The sequence below is a fragment of the Gopherus flavomarginatus genome, chromosome 4 (genome assembly GCF_025201925.1).
Source record: "Gopherus flavomarginatus isolate rGopFla2 chromosome 4, rGopFla2.mat.asm, whole genome shotgun sequence".
Lineage (NCBI taxonomy): Eukaryota > Metazoa > Chordata > Testudines > Testudinidae > Gopherus > Gopherus flavomarginatus.
In genome coordinates, this window is record NC_066620.1 from 162,127,021 (window position 1) to 162,145,664 (window position 18,644).

Here is an 18,644-nt window from a genome sequence, read left to right on the forward strand (position 1 = left end):
ATTCTGTTTATTAGGAATTTAGTAAGAGAGGAAGGGAAAAAGAAGGGGAGGAAGGCAGGGAGAGCAGGTGGAGAAAGAAAAGGGCCATTTTAAACTACTCCTCCTGTCTTCTAGGAGTCCTTTTCTTTAGTAATTTCTCTTATCCTGCTTCTATGTATTTTTCCTAGTGGAAAGACACTTTTTTCCTTTTAATTAAAATGAGATTCCCAAACCTGAGCCATCCTTTGTAGGTGACAAATCTGAGAAATTGCCACAGACTGAAGTGTCATTAGAGGGGTTTTGGAATTAATTGTTAAATGTAACAGTCACCGGGACCAGATGGCATTCATCCAAGAGTTCTGAAAGAACTTAAATGTGAAATTGCTGAACTATTAACTATGGTTTGTAACCTGTCCTTTAAATCGGCTTCTGTACCCAATGACTGGAAGATAGCTAATGTAACGCCAATATTTAAAAAGGGCTGTAGAGGTGACCCCGGCAATTACAGACTGGTAAGTCTAATGTCAGTACCGGGCAAATTAGTTGAAACAATCGTAAAGAATAAAATTGTCAGACACACAGAAGAACATAAATTGTTGGGCAAAAGTGAAAATGGTTAATGTAAAGGGAAATCATAATATACTAGAGTTCTTTGAAGGGGTCAACAAACATGTGGACAAGGGGGATCCAGTGGATATAGTGTACTTAGATTTCCAGAAAGCCTTTGACAAGGTCCCTCACCAAAGGCTCTTATGTAAATTAAGTTGTTATGGGATAAGAGGGAAGATGCTTTCATGGATTGAAAACTGGTTAAAAGACAGGGAATAAAGGGTAGGAATAAATGGTAAATTTTCAGAACGGAGAGGGGTAACTAGTGGTGTTCCTCAAGTGTCAGTCCTAGGACCAATCCTATTCAACTTATTCATAAATGATCTGGAGAAAGGGGTAAACAGTGAAGTGGCCAAGTTTGCAGACAATACTAACCTGCTCAAGATAGTAAGACCAAAGCAGACTGTGAAGAACTTCAAAAAGATCTCACAAAATTAAGTGATTGGGCAATAAAATGACAAATGAACTTTAATTTGGATAAATATCAAGTAATGCACATGGGAAAAAATAACCCCAACTACACATACAATATGATGGGGGCTAATTTAGCTACAACGAATCAGGAAAGAGATCTTGGAGTCATCGTGGATAGTTCTCTGAAGACGTCCACGCAGCGTGCAGCAGCAGTCAAAAAAGCAAACAGGATGTTAGAATATCTTATTGCCCTTATATAAATACATGGTATGCCTACATCTTGAATACTGCGTACAGATTTGGTCTCCCCATCTAAAAAAAAATATACTAGCATTAGAAAAGGTTCAGAGAAGGGCAACTAAAATTATTAGGGATTTGGAACTGGTCCCATATGAGGAGAGATTAAAGAGGCTAGGACTTTTCAGCTTAGAAAAGAGAAGACCAAGGGGGCATATGATAGAGGTATATAAAATCATGAGTGGTGTGGAGAAAGTGAATAAGGAAAAGTTATTTACTTGTTCCCATAATATAAGAACTAGGGGCCACCAAATGAAAATAATGGGCAGCAGGTTTAAAACAAATAAAAGGAAGTTCTTCTTCACACAGTGCGCAGTCAACCTGTGGAGCTCCTTATCTGAGGAGGTTGTAAAGGCTAGGATTATAACAGAGTTTAAAAGAGAACTAGATAAATGCGTGGAGGTTAAGTCCATTAATGGCTATTAGCCAGGATGGGTGTCCCTAGCCTCTATTTGTCAGAGGGTGGAGAAGGATGGCAGGAGAGAGAGAGATCACTTATGTTCTTATGTAAATTAATGAACCATACTCTAATAGCCATAAATCACTGCAGGATGTGCATCAATGAACACTTTGATGTCTGAAGGCACTCAGTCTTTGTTGCTGAAATATACCCAAGGCATTCACCAATAGCCTATGTATGCACACCTTGGAGCAGCTTATTGCTATAATAAAATACTTAATTCTCCAGGGATGTCAGTCTAGCACTTTTCATGAGGTCTAAATTCCCTTAAATTTTTTACACACAGATGATGTGTATTCAGCTGTTTATATCACCTGATCCAAAATACATTGTAATCAGCACATGCCTAAGTAAGATTCTGAGTAGCCACACACCATGCTAAGGATGTGGAAGCTGTTTCCAGAATAGGAAACAAGGTAAAGTTCTCAGTTCAACAGAAAGTGGAAAACCACTGCTAGAGAAATTATATCTCAGTGTATTAAACTTCAGGCAAATACCCTATGACTTCTGACTTTTGCTACTTGCAGAATACTTGCATTACTTGGTTGAAAAGTTTTGAGATGTTAAAAATAATCTCCAGGACTAACTTAAATTCTGTACCTGAAAGCTGCAAAATGGTGGACTTTCATCTATCCTGGAAAACCTAGCAGCAGCCCACGATGTATGCTCCACCACAGACAGCTGGTAGGCAGCAGACTAGGATGGGCTTATGAATTTTCTGGCTAGTGCCCACACATTATGGGGCAGGCAAAGCAACCCTACCCTCTGTGATGAAGTCTGGGCATCAATCCCTGGCAGATCATGCTTGCGTGAAAGACTGAGGAAGTGGCAACAGCCAAGAGAGTGAGGGTCCTTCCAATAGTCAGAATGTTACAGATCAAACACCTCTGAATCCAATGTAGAGAGGGAATGTAGAGATAGGAGCCACAGCTCCCCTTTCAGAGGTGTGTGTGAGGAGTGAGGGCTATGGTATGGTGACCCAGGTGATATGGATTACAAAGGAAAGATGACCTGCACTGGATGAGTTATTGCCAGACAGTTACCAGATATAGTCAATGATTTTAATTTATTATCCATTTATTGTGTAATGTTATAATTAATTAATAAGTTATATTATCTATATTTATTGTGTGTGTATATATATATATATTAAGTAGAGTTAATTTATAGAATTATAAAAGTATAAGATTAATAGTATTTAGAGGAATAATGTATTCAATATAAGTAACACAAGCTAAAATGCTGAGGCCTGCAAGATTTTAGCTTAGCTATTTTAGGCCTTGGAGACAAGATTTGCTTTTACATTTGCATTTTATAATCTAAAATGTAATCTTTCAGCTACCAATCAAAAAAAGAGGGTTGACACTACCATGTACATGCGCAGAATGTAGGTTATAAACAAAAATCACATTATAAAAAAGGATGCCCAGAGTAGGAAAACTTAGTTTCCTATGGGACCATCCCCGTATTGATGATCAATCCATAACAGGGCCGTCAGACTCTAACACCACTTAGAAGGATGTATGTATGTAGTTATAAGTGATACATGATTATATTTAGGAATTGCATATGTTGTAACATTTATAACTTTGTTGGCAACTTTAATTAAACTGCTAAAAAATAGTGAACCTTGCTCTTGTATGTGTTACTTGCCTGTGGTTTCATGTGTTTCTATGAGGTCTAAATCTAGAACAAACAAAAATAACTCTGTTGAGCTTGAAACTGAAGCCACCAAAGACGAACCCACAATAGCATAATTTACATTAAATAAAATAAAAGGCTACACAGATGTTCCTTAAAGCACTGGTCTAGTTAAACCACATTCTGGGTCTCCTGTCTGTCTTCCTGCAGTGTCCAGAACAGTGGTGGTAAGGGGAAAAAAGCACAAGGAAAACTGAGGGACCATGGGATGGGTGCCGTTCTGTTTTATTATAATATAATTAATTTCATATTTATATTGTTATATTTAATAGATGTATAAGAGGATTTCTAAAAAAAAAAGCTGTATAAGCTGTCTTGTTACAGAAAGAAGGAAGAAACAGAGGTAAAACCTTGGCAGGTGTCATAGAGGATTGGCATCTTACCTTTTCTCCTTTATCTCCTTTTTGGCCTGGCAAACCAGCTACTCCTGGCAATCCTGCTTCACCCTGTTTAAAAATGAGTTTTCAGATAACAGAAATATGTGATATTTTTCCTTTTTCTACCACAGGAACTTTAACAATATAAATCAGTAAAGATAAATATGGAACTAACATTGGGACAATGATACGGTGCTGTTATCTGACACTGAAAAGATAAAGAGTCCAGGAAACAGTGGACTCTCACATAAGCAATCTAGGTAAAATATAACTGTGTAAGAATAGGTTTCATTTTTCATGCTGCTTCTGAAGATGATTCAACAACAGTCCATTTGTTTTGTGAATTCAAGACATTTAATCTTGTAAAGCCAACAAACATTAACTTTTAATTTAATGTACATTTATTTTACCTTAACCTCCAAATAAAAGGCTAGGTGTACCACAGAAATAAACCATTTCCGTACCTCCAAAGAAATTCAGAATTTCTACACCTGTATCAATTAAACAGCATGGTGCATTAAATAACAGTTTGAGAATCTGCAAAGCATGCAAGATAAAGGATATATGTGTAGAAGACGACTCTCATACTTTGTTTGGAAAGCAGAGGCATTGGTCTTTAGACTCCTGCTGTGTTACTGGAAGAGCGTGTATTTTGTTGACATGAACAGTCACTGGTGACGAAGAAGTAGTAATGAAACTGTCCTCCAGTGGGCACTAAAATAGAAATAATGATTATTCTGAATTGAGTCCACTGCTGGTAACTGACAAGTAAGAATCCAAACATTGTTCCTATTCAGCCTTTTTTGTCTCAGGTTACTGCACACAGCACCAGTAAATGAAGACTATAGATGTGTGATCCTGCTGCACTGAAACCAAACCTAGGCAAATATTCCTGTTTTATAAATAAAATATAAGTCACTCTTAACATTGTAATACAATGTTAGGAAATCCCTGATCTCTCCTGTCACAGTGTGTCCTAGTTTCCCTGAAAGTGGAAGAGGGGAATAAAAGGCTACTGAGCCACCTGATCACCGCAGGAAATGATTAAAAGTAATCATGGGCAAGGAGGGAGGTTGTCACTTCTGTAATGTAATTTGCTGGGTTTACCATTCAGAAAACTCCCACACTGAAGCCAATGCTCAAATGTCTGGAAACCATCTGAGCTGAGGCTGAGGCTACTCATTAGGTACACTGAAAGTCAGGTGAACAGAAACTAGCATATTCTAATGAAGACATAACCAGGGTTTCTGTAATCCTGCAGTCAAGGAATTTCACCCAGAATATATCTCTTGTGCAGAATTTTGCTTCATAACAAAAACTTTTCTTTTTTAAAAAAATGCAATTTTAGCCATTACTGTTGCTAAGAAAGGGCTTATAAAATCCAAAAATATAAAATTGCTTACAATAGTTACATTTAAAGCAACTAAGTTTATGATAATTATAATAAAGTAACAATGTTTAGGCCAGTCATTTTACATTTTCTGAACAGGGAGCTTTGTCATTTGTCTGTGGAATAAGATATACTAGAATTCAAAGCTTCTTTTATCCGTGTAGTTGAATTGTACTTTAAGGATGCTATACATTCAATATGACAAGGTGGATAAAGAAGGACCTGAAAAATTGCTGTGTAGCTCGAAAGCCTGTCTCTCTCACCAACAGAAGTTGGTCCAATATAATATATTACCTCAACCAACTTGTCTCTCTAATATCATGAGACCAACATGGCTACAATACTGCAAACATAAATTGATTATGACCTTTTCCATACATAACTAAATGTTTTAGTTGTATCACAGCCTGTTTAAAATGATTGCACTTCTGTACACAAGAAGTTAACAGAAATGCCACTCATTTTACTCAGCCCAGTAGTTTGTATATTAAGGAGGAAGTCTCTTTTCTCACCAGGAATAAACTACAAAATGTATGTGAACATAAAAGTGTTATTTAAAATTGAAATTTCTCTTCACAAGCTTGCTCCACTCTACATTTCTGACCTCACATCTGCCTACTCCTTGCTTACACACACTGTACTCTGTTGTTCTAATCTTAGCTAATTTTTCTCCCATTTCCCTGTCTCTTTACAGCTGAGATACACTAGTGGTCATCCATCCTGTGGTTTGTTTGGCTTTTTGGAGGTTTAGGAGATGGTTGGGAAGCCCATTTTGCCCTCTCAAATCCATGTGTATATTCTAGGGACAGCCTGACTCATTATTCATCCTGCATATGGTTTCCAAGCTGCCCTATCCATCTGATTTCCCTCCTTCTCAGCTTCTTCTTCTCTCCAAATCTGTGTTTAGTTGTGATCTAGTGCCCATTTTGCATGCACAACTCAGGTACAACTATTTTAAAAATATGGGCCTGGTTCAGTAAAGCACTTATTTGCATGCTCAGCTTCAAGCAAATGAGTAATCCCAGTGACCTCAAACTCACATAGCTTGTATCTGTCAAAACAAAGGAGAAAAGTAACTCCACAAAATTCAATGAATATGGCACCTTATCTGTACTATGTGCATATCCAAAAAATGCAAAGTACATCAAAGATAAAAATATTGTTGTCAGTGACAAGACATTCAGTTGTTTATTTCTTTATTTCTGTTCTCCTTATAGTAGTAAAATGAAAGTATGTTAACAAAAGTGCTGTCCTCATTCCCTCCCCCACCCCATTCCATCTCATACAGGTTTGTAATGCCCCTTCGACAAGCCCCACTGACTACACATAATGGAATCATAAGTAAAGATGATAATCAAGTATAAAAGTCTCTCTTTTCTCTGGAACCACACATTCCTTTAGCTCAGTGGGAAAGATCTACATTCTAATCACTCTACCTGTGACTTCCTCAACTATTAATTAGTATGGATAACTGTATCTAGAAAACGGGGCATGGCAGCCTCCAGTGTTCTTCATTGGAACAGTGTCCCTTATATTCCTCTTTCACTGAAGTGCTGCCTTCCAATGCTATCCTGTTTCAACAACTCACCTAGCAAAAGCTCTTCTGGAAAATGTATCCTATTTTTAGCAAGACCAATTTAATGTTGCCACGCTTCTTGTTTACACTCTTTAAATAAAATAAGGTGAAAGTTTTGTCATAAAAGATTAAAGCATTTTCAGTTTTATATTTACATTTTTACAAATAACCTACCATGCCCTCAGATATTTCACAACAGGTCTCTTGAGCTGCAAATTTTGGGTTACAATAAATTGTTATGCGGCGAAGTTCAATCTATTAAAAAATGTAAAAAAGAGTAGGGATTTATATCAACAGTAAAAAAGGACTATATGTAGGCACTAATGGAAACTATGTAATTTTCCAAACTTGCCATTATAATCGGTCATTCTGAAAATATCACGTTTGACTTAAATATGTAAGAAACAGACACATTCAGAACTTAATGAAAAATCACATGAGTATGACGGACCAAATTCTTCTCTCAGCTACTGCAGTGTAAATCCTATAATGGGACCCAGTTATCTTCATGGAAGTTGTAATCCTCTGCATCTCTCTTGCTATCTGTCCTGAGTTTTAAACACTCACGGAAGTGTATTCTCAATGTCACACATCCCTGGAGTGAGCCCCTCTAGCAATCCACTAGAGCCAGAGTATGATCTATCACTTTGGACAGGTCTTTGTCTGGCCCTTTCCACTACGTCATTTGAAGAGCAGGAATCAAGTCTTTTATTCTGAATACTTTAGGATGGATTGTCAGAGAGGAGGTAACCCCAGGAAGCTGATTATAGTTAGCTAATTATAGTCCTGGCAAAAGTTAGTGCAGTGACCTACCTATTCTAGCTTAAATCACTTGCGTAAAGTACTTTATATCAGAGGAGAACTGGCATGGCACGGCTCTGCTCCCCCACAATCTCTCTTCAATCCTGCCCTGGCCCCAGCACACCCCTCTCTCCTCCAAAACACCATATACACTGGGGAGTATCAAGAGTGCTTGGTGGTGCAGGAACTATCTCCATGGCCTCCACCAGCTTTATGCCAATGGAGTTCCCTTCACAAGGGGAATTCCCTGCTGGCAAAGTCCACTGAAAATTTGGTCTTTTATTATGTGTTAATGGCTGGGCTATATTTAGGATTTAAGGACAGGTCCTGAGGGGTGGGGGAGACATTATACATTTTAAATAAATATGGGCTTCAACCTGCAAGATGCTAAGTACTCTGGCCTTGATCATAGAATCTGTTTGGATAGAAATTCCATGCTTGAATAATAAGAGTATAGCAGTAGGAATATACTATCAACCTCCTGACCAGGATGGTGATGCTGCTTTTGAAATGCTGAAGGAGATTAGACAGGCTACTAAAATGAATAATCATGGGGGACTTCAACTATCCCCATATTGACTGTCACCTCAGGACAGTACATGTCACCTCAGGACAGGAGGCAGAGATAAAATTTCTGGACACCATATAGTGCTTCTTGGAGCAGCTGGTCCCAGAACCCACAAAGGGAGAGGCAATCTTTGATTAAGTCCTAAGTGGAGCACAGGATCGGATGCAAGAGGGGAATATAGATGAACAGCTCAGTAATGGTGACCACAATGTAATTAAATGCAATTTTCTTGTAGGAGGAAAAATATTAAAGAAACCTGCCACAGTAGCATGTAACTTCAAAAAGGGGAACTTCTCAAAAATGAGGAAGCTAGTTAAATGGAAATTAAAAGTCACAGGCATTTCACTTTCATAAGCTGCATGGAAACTAAAAACACCATAATACAGACTCAAACTAAAAGTATATCCCAAATGAAAAAAAGCAGCAAAGGACTAAAAAAATCTCTCTTTGGCTAAACAACAAAGTAATAGAGGTGGTTAGAGGTAAAAATAAATCCTTCAAAATTGGAAGTCAAATCCTGCTGACGAAAATAGAAAGGAGTATAAAACTCTGGCAAGTCAAATGTAAAAGTATAATTAGGCAGGGCAAAAAGAATCTGAAGAGCAACTAATGGAAAAAAAAATGTTGCTGTTTAGTTTTTGTGTAAGTACATCAGAAGCAGGAAGCCTGCCAAACAACCAGTGGGGCCACTGGATGATCAAAATGCTGAAGGAGCACTCAATGAAGACAAGGCTGTTGTGGAGAAGCCAAATTAATTCTCTGTGTCAGTCTTCACCTCAGAGGATGGGAGGGAATTTCCCACACCCAAGCCATTCTTTTTAGATAACAAATCTGAGGAACTGTCCCAGATTTAGATGTCAATACAGCTGGTTTTGGAATAAACTAATAAATTAAACAATGATAAGTCACCAGGACCAGATGGTATTCACCCAAGAGTTCAGAAGAAACTCAAATATAAATTGCAGTTACTATTTGCAGTATGTAATCTATTGCGTAAATCAGCCTCTGTACCAGATGACTGGAAGATAGCTAATGTAACCAGGGCCGTCCCTAACTATTCTGGGGCCCTACACAGACACAAACCCCCCCATGTGGGTGGGGGGTAGCCCTCTGCGGGTGGGATGGGGGCTGGCTAGGGGATTAGGAGGGAACCCCCCCCGCAGCACTCACCAGTGGCACAGAGTGGGCTTGGGCTGTGTCACTGCACTTCCTACTGCCGATGAGTGCAGGCCTGGCCCTGCTGCAGTTCTCAGGGTAGTGGAGGTAGGGCTGGGGTGGAGCAGGGGCGGGGGCTTTGGGGAAGGAGAGCATTGGGGCGGGGGCTTTGGGGAAGGGGTGCATTGGGGCAGGGCTTAGGTGAAGCAGGGGTGGATGCCATGGGGAAGAGGTGGGGCAGGGGCTGGAGCAGCATGCATCTGCGCAGGACACCAGGAAATGTGGTACCCCAAATTTCCTGGTGCTCTATGCAGCTGCATACTTTGTGTATGGGTAGAGATGGCCCTGAATATAATGCCAATTTCTCAAAAAATGCTCTGAAAGCAATCCTAGCAATTACAAGCCAGTAAACCTAACTTCAGTACCAGGCAAACTGGTTGAAATTATAGTAAATAACGAAATATCAGACATGTAGATGAACACAATATATTGGGGAAGAGTCAACATGGGTTTTGTAAAGGGGAAGCATGCCTCACCAATCTATTAAAATTCTATGAGGATGTTAAAAAGCATGTGGACAACAGTGATCCAATTGATATAGTGTACTTGGACTTTCAGAAAGCCTTTGACAAGGTCCCACGCCAACTACTCTTAAGCAAACTAAGCAGTCATGGAATAAGAGGGGAAGTTGTCTCATAAATCAGTAACTGGTAGATGATCTCTTGAGGTTCCTTCCAACCCTAATAATCTATGATTCTATGATAGGTAACAAAGGTTATGAATAAGTCGTCATTTTGACAGTGGAGAAAGGTAAATAGCGGAGTCCCCAAGAGATCTGTCCTGGGACCAGTGCTATTCAACATATTCATAAATGATATGGAAAAAGGGGTAAATAGTGAGATAGCCAACATTGCAGACAATACAAAATTACTCAAGATAGTTAAGTTCAAAGCTGACAGCAAAGAATCACAAAAGGATCTCATAAAACTGAGTAACTTGGCAATAAAATGGCAGATGAATTTCAATGCTGTTAAATACAAAGTAATGCACATTGGAAAACAGAATCCCAACTATACATAGAAAATGATGGTGTCTCAATTAGCTGTTATGACTCAAGAAAGAAATCTTGTGGATAGTTCTCTGAAAACATCTGCTCAGTGTGCAGCAGCAGTCAAAAAAGGCTAACGGAATGTTAGGAACTATTAGGAAAGGGATAGATAATAAAAAAATACAATAATGCCACTACATAAATCTATGGTACGCCCACATCTTGAATATTACTTGCACTTTTCATTGCCTCATCGAAAAAAAAGATGTATTAGAATTGAAAAAGCACATAGAAGGGCAACAAAAAATATTAGGGGGATGGAACAGCTTCCATAAAAGGAGAGATTAAAAAGACTGAGACTGTTCATCAGACAAGAGATGACTAAGGGGGAATATGGTAGAGAAGTCTATAAAATCATGAATGGTGCGGAGAAAGTGAATAAGGAAGTGTTATTTACCCCTTCACATAATACATGAATTGGGTCACCCAATGAAATTAATAGGCAGCGGGTTTAAACAAACAAAAGGAAGTACCGGTACTTCTCACATTGCTTAATCAACCTATGGAACTCATTGCCAGGGAATGTTGTGAAGGCTCAAAGTACAAAAGGGATCAGAAAAGAATTAGATAAATTCATGAAGGACAGGTCCATCAAGAGCTATTAGCCAAGTTGGAGAGGGAAGCAAGCCCATGATCTAAGTGTCCGTAAACCTCTGACTGACTTCATCCAGAAGCCAGGACTGGATAAAAGGGGATGCATCACTCGATAATTTGCCCTGTTCTGTTCATTCCCTCTGATGCATCTGGCAACAGCCACTGCTGAAAGACACGATACTGTGCTACATGAACCATTTGTCAGACCAGTATGTCCATTCCTATGTTCTTACCATTTGGTAACACTCTTAAAGACTTGCTTAACTTAAAGTATATGAGTAGTTCCACTGAAGTTAAACATGTGCTTAAGTGTGTTGCCGGATCAGAACCAGAGTATTCAGCACTGTGCAGGATCAAGCTCTGCAATAAAGCTAGGTTATGCTAATAATATAAAATAAAGTAAAACAGTTAACATGAATAATAATGTGCTGAGTGTAGAATGCAGTTGGAAATTTTCATGTCATCACTCTAAACCCCACACAGCAGGCTTAAAACCTGGTAGGCAGATGTGTACTAAATATTAAAACTAACTAACATTTCTCACAAGTGCAAATTACTTCCTCTGAGTTTTTGCACAAGAAAGTATAAGAGGGAAAATCTCTGGAGTAAAATATAGATTATAATATGCAAGGGTTGCTTTGGTGACTCAGATAGCAGATAAATAAAGGCCCCATTATCACTGAATAGGGAAATTCAGTTGCCTTGGCACTGCAGCAGAGTTCTTACTACACCATTTTATTTAAAGATAATAATAATCATCTTATGATATTCCCCTGACTGTAGTTGCATGAATCATACTGTTTTCAGACTCATACATCTACCATGTTTGGGTAGGTGAGGATTTAATGGTTCCCATGAAAATACTTGGAGTGGCTAAACATGTTATACATTCTTTCCCTTTCGACGACAAATTAAATAATATGAAAATTGAAAACTGAAAACAAAACAATTACTATAAAGTGAGCCCTAAACAGTATAGTAGTAATAAGTCAAAATGACTTTAACTTCTAAATGGATATAGAAATGTAAATAATATTGAAAACAGGAACCCAATTCTGTAGTCCTAATTCAGACAATATTGCCCATTTGGAACAATGGAGAGTTTTGCCTGAATAGAGATTGCAGGAGTTGATATCTTGTTTAGAAGAGAATAACGAAAAATTTGACCAGTGAACTGGTGTAAAACACCCAATGGGTATTAATTTTTTTGCATTTTGTTTTGTTTTCATATTTCTTTGGTATGCTATTACAAGTATGTTTAAAACATGATTTGCATATTAGCGCATTTTGCTTTAAGAATCATCTCACTGGTACAACTCACATCTACAGGCTTGTCATCAGCAGCTCGAGCAGCAATGAAAGTCCTTCCTTGAAAGTCAATGGATTCCTTTAGATCAGTCTGCCATCTCTCAATTAATTTACAATCCACATAGAGGGAAACAATCCTTGACTGTATACTAACGGCAACCTTATGCCACTGCCGATCAAAGAGAGGATAAATTTCCCGATTTTTAAAGGTGTGGTGTAGCACATTTCCCTGAGCAGATTTGGCTATATATTCCACAACTTTTTTTGAACCATCAACAATGACAGACACCTGGAGAAAAAAGTCATAATTTAGTATAAGCAAACATGGACTGTACATAAACCAGGAAGAAAAATAAATGAGCAACCTAATAGCATAGATTAGGCAGGAATCATTAAATATTCTCTCCTGTATCTTTTTCACTGTCCATCCAGTCTACATTTCAACACACCTAGTACCATTCCAATATTACTGGAGAAATTTTGCTGAACTGCTGTATTTCTGTGATTTTAGTAATGACCACCAAGCTATTTTGAACAACAGATTTGTCTTATGTAAATTAGACCTGAATCCAGAGGCGAAAGACCCACTAACCTATATCTATCCTCCTCCAACAAAAAAGAAAACTATGTGAAAAATAAAGAATATTCTTACCTGTGGGGTGTCATACTGATTTAAAATTTGCCATATATGCCACCGTTCCTTTCTGGTGTTTCGTCTTACACGGAACGTGGCTATTAAAGAGTATTCTTCAGGAAGGCCATTTGGAAATACTTGCCTATGGGTGCAGGGGGAAAGAAAAGATTATTTTTATTCTGATATATGAAAGGAAGGTGGGTGAAGGGAACTAAGGATACAACAGACATACGTTCAATACACAGTATCAAATCGTGACTTCATTTACACTCATGAAACCCTGAGGCCAAACATTGCAATAATTAAGCCTTTGAATTTTGAAACTGAAAGATATTATGCTGCAAACACAATTGATTTTCCAGCACTGAAGAAATGTTTTGAATAGGTGAGACAGATGTAAACAACAGATACATATAACAGATAACAAAACTGTACTGACATCTTGTAGTATGCTATTCTATGTTTCATTCATTCATTCAGTGAAATCCCACCAAGTTCATCTTAAAAGTGAGTGATTTAGATAAACAAATAGCTCCATTGAGAAATTAAAGATTCAATGAATGATCTGTGAGGAGTTTTAAGGATGATTATAGAAGAGTCTAAAGAGATATTTGCTTTGAGAAAAGCAATGGGAGCATGTGGAAAATCAAGATAAGATGTGAAAGCATATAATGTGATCCACTTGTCTGTTTTAGATTAAGCATTTATGTGGCTTCTGAGATGTGAAGTTTTTTTTCAGTTATCAGTTACTGGTTGTTTGGTTGCTGGGTGGGGCAAAAGAGGTACTGACACTGCTTTGCTCTTGTTTTTATATTTTTTATGGACTGATTTTAATAATCTGCCTGGCTACCAATAGTCTTTGCACAAGTATCTTTTTGTCTTTTTATGTGAAATAGATAAACAGTTATTTTTTAAAAAAAATAGGGCTTTTTCAGGTCTTGATTCTGAAGTGAGATTTAAAAAGTACAATAATTTATTGCTTTGAGGGCTTCTTGAAGCCTTCACTCATGAAGGTAGTTATGCTGGAATACTCTTGTTTTCCCAAAGGTGAGTTAGGGAAGGCACAGATCAAGAGAAAAGGGCATAGTTTCTAAAAAGGTTGGGAGTCTGAACCTACATATCAATTATTTGCGTGTTCCCATTCAGAAAGAAGTGAATTGGTGCCCCAGTTCATGAGAGCAAGATTTTTCATGTACTTGCAAGTCTAAACAATACACAAGAGCCTCCTTAGGTGAGCAGCACACAATTTTTAAGAGGCAGGACCAGTCCTGTTTTACAGTGAAATGTAAGACAAGTAGGATCTGTGACAGACACCCGTAACCCTGTGATGGGGTGAACTCACCCTGCACTGGATGGGGAAAGGTTAAATTCTCACTGTGGGTGGAGGAAACTGTCATAAACAGATAGCTAAGGGTTAACGTCTCTTTCACCTGGAAATAAGTATCTGAAGCACCTGACCAGAGGACCAATCAGGAAACAGGATTTTTTCAACTCTGGGTGGAGGGAAGTTTGTGTGTGGGTCCTTTGTTCTTGGTCTTCTGCCTGTCCCTCTCATCTATGAGAAGGATTTTTCTATTTCCTGCTTTCTAATCTTCTATTTCCAAGTTGTGAGTACAAAGTTGGTTTGTTGTTTTGTGTTTACATGTCTATAGTTGCTGGAGTGCTTTGAATTGTATTTTTTTTAATAAGGCTGTTTATTCAGTATTCTTTTAAGCAAATGACCCTGTATTTGTCACCTTGATATAGAGAGACCATTTTTATGTATTTTTCTTTCTTTTATATAAAGCTTTCTTTTAAGACCTGTTGGAGTTTTTCTTTAGTGGGGAACTCCAGGGAATTGAGTCTGCGGTTCACCAAGGAATTGGTGTGAGGAAGAAGTCAGGGGGAAATCTGTGTGTGTTAGATTTACTAGCCTGACTTTGCATTCCCTCTGGGTGAAGAGGGAAGTGCTTGTGTTTCCAGGCTGGAAACGGGGGAGGGTGGAATCCCTCTGCTTAGATTCACGGAAGTTGCTTCTGTGTATCTCTCCAGGAACAGCTTGAGGGGGGAAGGGAAAAGGTTTATTTCCCTTTGTTGTGAGACTCAAGGGATTTGGGTCTTGGGGTCCCCAGGGAAGGTTTTTGGGGGGACCAGAGTGCCCCAAAACACTCTAATTTTTTGGGTGGTGGCAGCTTTACCAGGTCCAAGCTGGTAACTAAGCTTGGAGGTTTTCATGCTAACCCCCATATTTTGGACGCTAAGGTCCAAATCTGGGACTAAGTTATGACATGAGTGGCAGTGGTGAGATAGATACAATCCAGAAGCCAGTAGGAATATTATATTTTTCTTTTCTCTGCTAGGGGCTTTTTAGCAGAGAGAAACAGTTTGGATTTAAAAGGGAACCAGAGAGAATTTTTTTTCTGCTCTCTCTGGCAGTTGTGGCTTGCATATTAAGCAAGAAACCATTAAGGAGCTATTAAGGGTCTTTTGTGACAATAGCACTCCCATTGAGAGTCATTACCAGCACTATACACATGCAAATAAAGTGGTTTTTCCGGTTTACTTTACATTGAAAAGACTAGCTAAAGGAAGAAAGGGAAAAAGACACCGTTGCTAGGCAGACGCCAGGAGGCAACAGAGCCTGCAGTTGAGACAACAAACACCAGAGGGCACCCCAACACAAGAAAAGAGGAACCACGCCTTCCAATACAAAAATAGGTGCAGAAGAACAAATCAAAGAAGCTGAACACAGGCGACAACTGGAAAAAAGACAAAAAGAGGTGGAGCTGAAAGAAAAGGAAGAAAGCATCAAACTGGCAGCCTACAAAAGAGAGCAAGCAGCCAAAGAGGCAGCCCACAAAAGAAAACTAGAAGAAGAAGAGGTGGCCCACAGAAGGAAACAAGAAGAAGAAGAGGTGGCCCACAGAAGGAAACAAGAAGAAGAAGACATGGCCCACCGCCGAGAAATGGAAAAACAACAAAAAGAAAGTGAAGAGAAGGAAAAACAGAGAAAACATGAACTGGACTTAGCGCAAGCTGGGCTGCATGCGCCAGCCAATCCTAACAACCCTTCGCCAATTATGGTTCCACATCACAGGAAATTTCCCACCTACAAGGCAGGTGATGACACCGAGGCCTTCTTGGACAATTTTGAAAGAGCCTGTCTTGGGTACGGCATCCCTGAAGACCAGTACATGGTAGAATTGAGGCCACAGCTCAGTGGACCTTTAGCAGAGGTGGCAGCTGAAATGCCTAAGCAGCAAATGAACGACTATAAACTTTTTCAAACCAAGGCCAGATACAGAATGCGGATAACCCCAGATCATGCCCGTCGGCGTTTCAGAACCCAAAAGTGGAAACCAGATGTGTCATTTCCCAAACACGCCTACTACGTTGGGAAAAATTATGAGGCCTGGATATCAGGACACAATGTTAAAACCTTTGAAGAACTGTTCCTCCTCATACAAATGGAGCAGTTCTTGGATGGTGTTCCTGAGGACATAACACGGTACATACAAGATGGGAAACCCAAAAATCTCGCTGAGGCGGGGGAGATTGGAGCCAGATAGATGGAAGTGGCAGAAAGCAAGACAGCTACGGTCAAGAGGAACGAATACCCCAGGGGGCACACCGACCATAAACCCTACAACCGAGGACAACCAAAGACCCCACATACAACCCAAGTAAAGCCACAGACACCCTATTCTTCCACCTCACCAGTCTCCAGTAACTCACCTCGACCCAGTGACCCATCAGATGGAAGATGCTTTAAGTGTAATGAACTGGGACATATCAAGGCCAACTGTCCAAAGAACGCCATTTTGACAGAAGCCATGCCCCTACATACCTACTGGGCATGCTCCAGGTGGAGTACCAGTATAAGAGGGGGCAGCCCAGCTCATTCTGGGCTGACCGCCAGAAAGGAAGGATACTCCTTGCTGGCTCCCACCCAAGAGCAGCTGGAGCCCTGGACCATGGAAGCCAAAGGCACCAAGACCCAAGCAGACATCCAGACATCTGTTGATGCCCCAGGGAGGTCTGAGCTACAAGGAGTTGCACCAGTCAAGGAACCTGGAGACCCCAAAGACACACAGATTGCCACCATGAGTATCACAGAAGGAAATAGCCCATTGTCCTGATGATAGTCAGTGCATTGTGGACAGACCTCTGCTGAGTCATTGGCAGACACACTCGCCACTGACAGGGCCCTGGGCTGAGACCCAGTGGAGCAGGGAGGACCCGGGTACCCCTACCCTGGCCGCCACTCACCCCCTGTGTGGCAGCCCACACATTGCACCTGGCCAGTAGGCCATACAGCCCCACCCTGGAGGACAACTCTACTGACTCTGTCCGCTAGGCCTCACTGCCCTGCGAATCCAGGGTATCTCTATTGACACTGGCTGCTAGGCATCACTGCCCTGTGAACCAGGGTGATTCTATAGACTCTGGCCATTAGGCCTTACAGCCCTGCAGATCAGAGCAACTCTATTGACTTTAGTCCTTAGGTCTCACTGCCTAGAAACAGAGGTCAGCTTGAAGGATGGGGTGAACTCACCCTGCACTGGATGGGGTCCCCCACCCCATCACAAACCCACACAGCACATCTGTGCATGGGAGTGTTTGACAGTTCATTTTCCTAAAGTGCCTATCACCATGATATCTGAACACCTTATTAAGGAGACATGGGAGGGCTTTAGCTACTGGGAGAATTGGGTCAGAACAGCTGGTATTTCTTGAGGCAGAAGAGTGTTGTCAAAATCTTTTACCAGTCAGAGAGAGGGGCAGTAAAAGTTTAGGAAATTCTGAAGAAGTTGGTGTGAGAGGGAGAAGGAAAGAAAAAGGTCTTTAAGCTATATAGTGAAGAAATTTCTGGGCACTTTCTTTACATTAAGAAAGTACAGTGATTCTTGCAGTTGGCCCCATTGAGCACCAATGACACTTGTGATGCTGCCTAAATTAATGACGTTTAATAGTCTTTTGAAATTTCGAAAGTTTACCTCAGATATACTATAAAGGAGAGTTGTGATTGTCTGTGCAGTGTGCATCACATGAAAAAACACACCCCTCTTTCCTCACTGTTTATCAAACAGTTTGGGAAACAGAATAAAAGTTCAGATGTAATGGGCTTGTTCTTGCTTCCCTTGTCGCTGATCTGGAAAAGTGACAACGGAAGAGAGCATTTCAGAGTAAACTAAGAAAGCACACAGGGTCAAATTAATTCCTAGTGTAACTCCACTGATTTAAATGGAGTTAGACCAGGGATTAATTTATCCCAGAATCTATTAATTATGCTCATATGATTTTCTGATAATGTTGGAAATGTTGAAGAATTTCAGATTTATAAATGAGATTCACACTAGAAGGATCAGACTCACAATAGACTGGTGAGTCAATAGACCTAAATAGATGAAGTAATTGATTAATTGATTTATCACATTTAAAAACCAAAAGCAACAACAATTACTCTCTCTTCATGCTCTTCACTTCTTTGGAAAACAGACCATTGTAAAACTATACTTTACAGTTATCCCAATTGCATTATGCCAGCATAGCTACTGTATTCCAAAGACCTAATTTAACAAAAGGCACGTAGAAGGCATGCGTTTAGTCTCTGAGGGAAAGAAGAATGTTAACAGCACAAGTAAATGAACATTCCTTGGTGACCAATTAATGGAAAATCATTAATGGATGCCT

General features: G+C 39.7%; 1 protein-coding gene across 1 annotated transcript in view; it reads right to left on the reverse strand.

Annotated features, from left to right (window-relative positions):
* The window catches only part of COL19A1 (collagen type XIX alpha 1 chain), a 372,962-nt gene that overhangs the window by 315,223 nt on the left and 39,095 nt on the right, over positions 1-18,644 (reverse strand). Inside the window, exons 5-9 of the mRNA XM_050951630.1 lie at positions 12,990-13,113; positions 12,351-12,626; positions 6,978-7,058; positions 4,426-4,551; positions 3,844-3,906 (exon numbers count right to left, since the gene is read on the reverse strand). Of these exons, the coding sequence (XP_050807587.1) occupies positions 3,844-3,906; positions 4,426-4,551; positions 6,978-7,058; positions 12,351-12,626; positions 12,990-13,113 (670 nt within the window). The remainder of the gene's footprint in view (positions 1-3,843; positions 3,907-4,425; positions 4,552-6,977; positions 7,059-12,350; positions 12,627-12,989; positions 13,114-18,644) is intronic.